The sequence below is a fragment of the Atta cephalotes genome, assembly GCF_000143395.1.
Source record: "Atta cephalotes unplaced genomic scaffold scaffold00031, whole genome shotgun sequence".
NCBI classification, from domain to species: domain Eukaryota; kingdom Metazoa; phylum Arthropoda; class Insecta; order Hymenoptera; family Formicidae; genus Atta; species Atta cephalotes.
Genome location: NW_012130095.1, coordinates 1,740,313 through 1,744,693, shown reverse-complemented (window position 1 = coordinate 1,744,693; position 4,381 = coordinate 1,740,313). Strand labels below are relative to the sequence as shown.

Here is a 4,381-nt window from a genome sequence, read left to right as displayed (position 1 = left end):
AATATTACATTTTCTAATATCACTTCAAGCACTGAACTATTCAAACTATTTGAAAAAATGTGGGCATTAACAGTACGTCATGCGCAAGTATTATTCATTATCATCCAGATTAATTCTAAATGGATTTTATCGATCTAAGTAAATAAGTGTTATTAGGGTTTGTGTTAAATTTTATAGATACTTCTAATCTAGTCTTCCAGCGTATAAATACAATATTTGTGGAAAGTTATACAATTAAATGAATTATAATAAAAAAAACTTTACAAAAATTTATATACGTCCGAAAACTAGAGGGAAAAAGCCAATATTTGTAAATATAACGTATAATTGTGCTGTTACTTTAATCACAATTTAATGCGTGACATTCATATTTTGATATCATGCCATATATATGCCAAGGATTAAATAAACTAAGACTTCTTACTATTATATTTTATAAAAGATCTATGTGCGTCTTGAGCTGAGACTTATTTTACGTAATAAGAGTATTATAGCAAAATCGATATTATCATATTTTAATAACGTCGCACATATTTAAATGAATATATGCGTTTCATTTAATTTAAAAGATTATGTAAAAGATATCGATAATCTAATAATACAATGCTATAACTTGAAGATTTTATAGTCTGCTAAAACTTTTAAGTAAAAAATATAGATTCAAATTGATATAAAAATATTTTGTTCTTTCCATCCTATTTGATTCCTATTTGATATTTAATGCATATTGATAATATACATAATATTGGGTCATTTAAAAAGTATCCGCGGTTTTTTGTTCAATTTTTGAAAATGAAATTTTTCTTTATTGAAAATCAATTTTAATCAAGTATATATTGGCCATTATTATTTATAACCTTTTGCCATTTTTCAGGTAATTTCATAATTCCATCCGTGTAGAACTTCTGTGGTTTATCGGCGAAAAACTTTTTCAAGTGATTTTCGGCAGCTCTTTTGTCGGTCAATGTTTTTCCATCAAGAGAGTTCTGCAGAAATCGAAACAAATGGTAGTCAGACGGTGTAAGGTCCGGACTATACGGTGGATGCATCAAAACTTCCCAACCAAGCTCCCTCAATTTTTGGCGCGTCATCAAAGATGTGTGTGGTCTGACGTTGTCATGATGGAAGACAACACCTTTTCTGTTTATCAATTCTGGTCGTTTTTCCTTAATCGCTTCGTGTAATCTATCCAGTTGTGAACAGTAGAGCTCTGAATTAATCGTTAGGTCATGTGATAACACCTCATAATGGACGACTCCCTTCCAATCCCACCATACACACAGCATCATCTTATTTGCCGTCAATCCAGGCTTTGAAGTTGTTTGTGGTGGTTCGCCACGCTTACCCCATGATCTTTTACGAATTCTTATGATATTCTTGTATTTTATCCATTTTTCATCGCCCGTGACGATTTGCTTCAGAAATGGGTCGATTTCATTGCGTTTTAATAGTGTTTCGCTGATGGAAATTCGATCAATCAAATTTCTTTGCGTTAATTCATATGGCACCCAAACATCAAGTTTCTTTGCGTAGCCAGCCTTTTTCAAATGATTCCAAACTGTCACATGGTTGATTCTTAGTGCATTGGCTATCTCCTGACAGCTCACATGCCGGTCTTGCTCGACCAGTTGCAAAATTTCATCGACTTTTTCAGTGACTGGCCGACCAGAGCGAGGTCGATCTTTGATATCAAAATTTCCAGAACGAAATCGAACAAACCACTCCTGCGTCCTGCGTTCACTTACAGCATCCGCGCCGTAAACTTCACAAATTTTTCTGCATGTTTGTGCTGCGTTTTTGCCTTTTTTGTAGTAAAAAAGCATCACATAACGTATTTCTTCAGAAATTTCACTCATTTTCAAACCAATATAACTTTTGACACGATTGATGAATTACTAAACTTTGTTTACAAAAAATATAACCTAAAATGTCATCTTTCAGACGCGCGTTCGTTTGACACAATCGGATTAATATTATCCGATACATGATAACACCATCTAGTGACAAAAAACCGCGGATACTTTTTAAATGACCCAATATATAATTTGTAATAAATAAATTTAATATCGGTTTGCTTTTTTTAACTTCTTTATCTTGAATGCAAAGAATACAAAGGCCCCTATTCTGTAATTTTTAACGATATAATAGTATCAACGATGTAACAGTTATATATTGTTGTACAATATTTTTATCATATACATATAATACCTAACACATTAATAATACCTAATACATTAACAACATAACGATACCATCACTCATTAAGAGTTGCAGAATAGTACAAAATAAGAGCTAAGGCCCACAATCATGATCAAAAAAGATTGGACGGAGTATTTTCAGAAAAGGTTGGAGGAATAGTAAAACCCACCACACACATTCAAGTAAACTTGTCAAGTGGTTTTGCGCAAGCATACTTAACAAGTCTATTTGAACGTATGTGACTCTTAGGACACTTCAACTAAACTATACCGGTAGAGATATATACAGCGCACTTCGACTAAATTCGCTCAAATGCTTCGGATATATTTAGTTCGGATATATTTTATACAAGTATTATGTGAGTGTAGTGTTGTAATAAGAGAAGAAAAAAACTCAGGAAAAAATTACGGAAGAAAATAGAAACAATAAAATAATCTTTTTGAATTCCCATCATTTAAGGGAAAAAACCTGTAATATTTATTAAAATTGTTTTATTTGATGTTGCAAAAAATATTGCAAATACTGCTTTGTTTAATGTTGCATTGTTTTATTTACAATTTACATTATATTTACAATATATAGAGATTATCACATCTAAAGTTAATAATGAAATGAAATCGAATAGTTTATAGAAATTTTCTGATTCTAGTTATCAACTTATTTTGAACATTCACAAAAATATTCATTGTAATTTTAAGCTTATATACATTTTTTTTAATTGTTTTTCATGCTTAGCTTCAAAAGTGCTAAAAAATTGCAGTAATGATATTTTTATATTTCTATAATTATTTATATTTTATGTAATAATATTCTATAATAAAATGTCTTAAAAAAATATTTTAACACAAAAGTGTTTTATATTTTGTGTTATATTAAATGGAAACTTTTAAAAATAGAATAGATTAGACAATTAGAGCAAAAAGAAGTGAAGTATTTAATTTAAAAAATTACATTAAAAAAAACGATTTTTTTTTCCGATGCCAGGTTTTTTCCGAGAAAAATACCGGAGAAGAAAGGTTTCTTTCCCAACAATTAAAATTTCGGGAAAATACAACATTATAAGTGCGTTCGGAGAGGTGCTGTTTGTGTTATTCTATCTTCATCACTTATTAGACATAAAAGGATAGAATGACATAAATAGCGCTAATAGCGTCTCTCCGAACGCATCTTATATATGAGTGTGTATAGTATATGTGTAGTTATCACCATAGCTATCACACAAGAAAAGCATAAATAAATAATACTGAAATGATCTGCACCTGATCAAGAAGATTTCTCCTTACCGCTAAACTTGGATTCCTAATCGGCACTCAGCAGCATATCTGCACATGCTCTGTTCAGGTTAATTCTTTGATCCGGATTACGGATCATTAATTACGCCACTGGAAGCAGTGAAAGTAAGCATCAAAAGAATTATGCTACCACATCGATTGCCTCCTGGACATCATATGAATATCAGACATATGACATTATTTCACCAGAAGTGTCGACAGGATTTTTATCCATCCAGTAATGTAAAAAGATTTACAGTACCGGATGAAAAAATACCATGGACAGTCGAGTATCCCGAATATAAACCGGTCGTGTATACCGCTGCTGCTCTTAAGGATAAATCCTGGGCTGATCCAGAAATCAATGAACCTACTTTCAAACCAAAATGGAATGCGATGGATGGTAATTACTTTTTTTCTATTCCTCTAATTGATAAATTCAGTTAAAAATTAAAAAATTAACGATGGAAAAATAAAAAATAATAAAGGAAATCTCAAATCAATTTCTAGGTTAACATAAACATAAAATAGATCAACATTGCGCATGCGAGACAAGGGGGCTATTCCGAAGCCTGTCCTTTTAGAACTGAACTTTTGCACCAGTTCATTTTTTTTTCTTTTCTCTCCAGGAAGAAAGAAGAGAAAGAAAGATGAACTGGTGCAAAAGTTCAGCCAAAAAGAATAAGCCTCTAGTATAATATATTACTGTCAGTACTAAAAATCTGTAGAGAAAAGGTCCCACTGATGAAAATTTTTCTCAGAATATTTCATACAATTTTTCAAAATTTCTATATAATTTTATAATTTTCTCACATTTTTTTATATGAATTGGAATACTTCTCAGAAAATCTACATCTTTTCTCAGAATTTTTCATATAATTAAATTATAAAATATCGTAAGATTTCTAAGA

The 4,381-nt window shown here is 30.9% G+C and overlaps 1 protein-coding gene across 1 annotated transcript; it reads right to left on the bottom strand.

The window, feature by feature from the left end:
- Window positions 1-632: 632 nt before the first annotated feature.
- On the bottom strand, window positions 633-1,856 carry LOC105621020 (histone-lysine N-methyltransferase SETMAR-like). Its single transcript, XM_012202497.1, has 2 exons — window positions 858-1,856; window positions 633-638 (listed from the first exon to the last, which is right to left on the bottom strand). Exons 1-2 carry the CDS (start codon window positions 1,854-1,856, stop codon window positions 633-635), a joined length of 1,005 nt encoding a protein of 334 aa, XP_012057887.1.
- Between the last annotated feature and the right edge of the window lie 2,525 nt (window positions 1,857-4,381).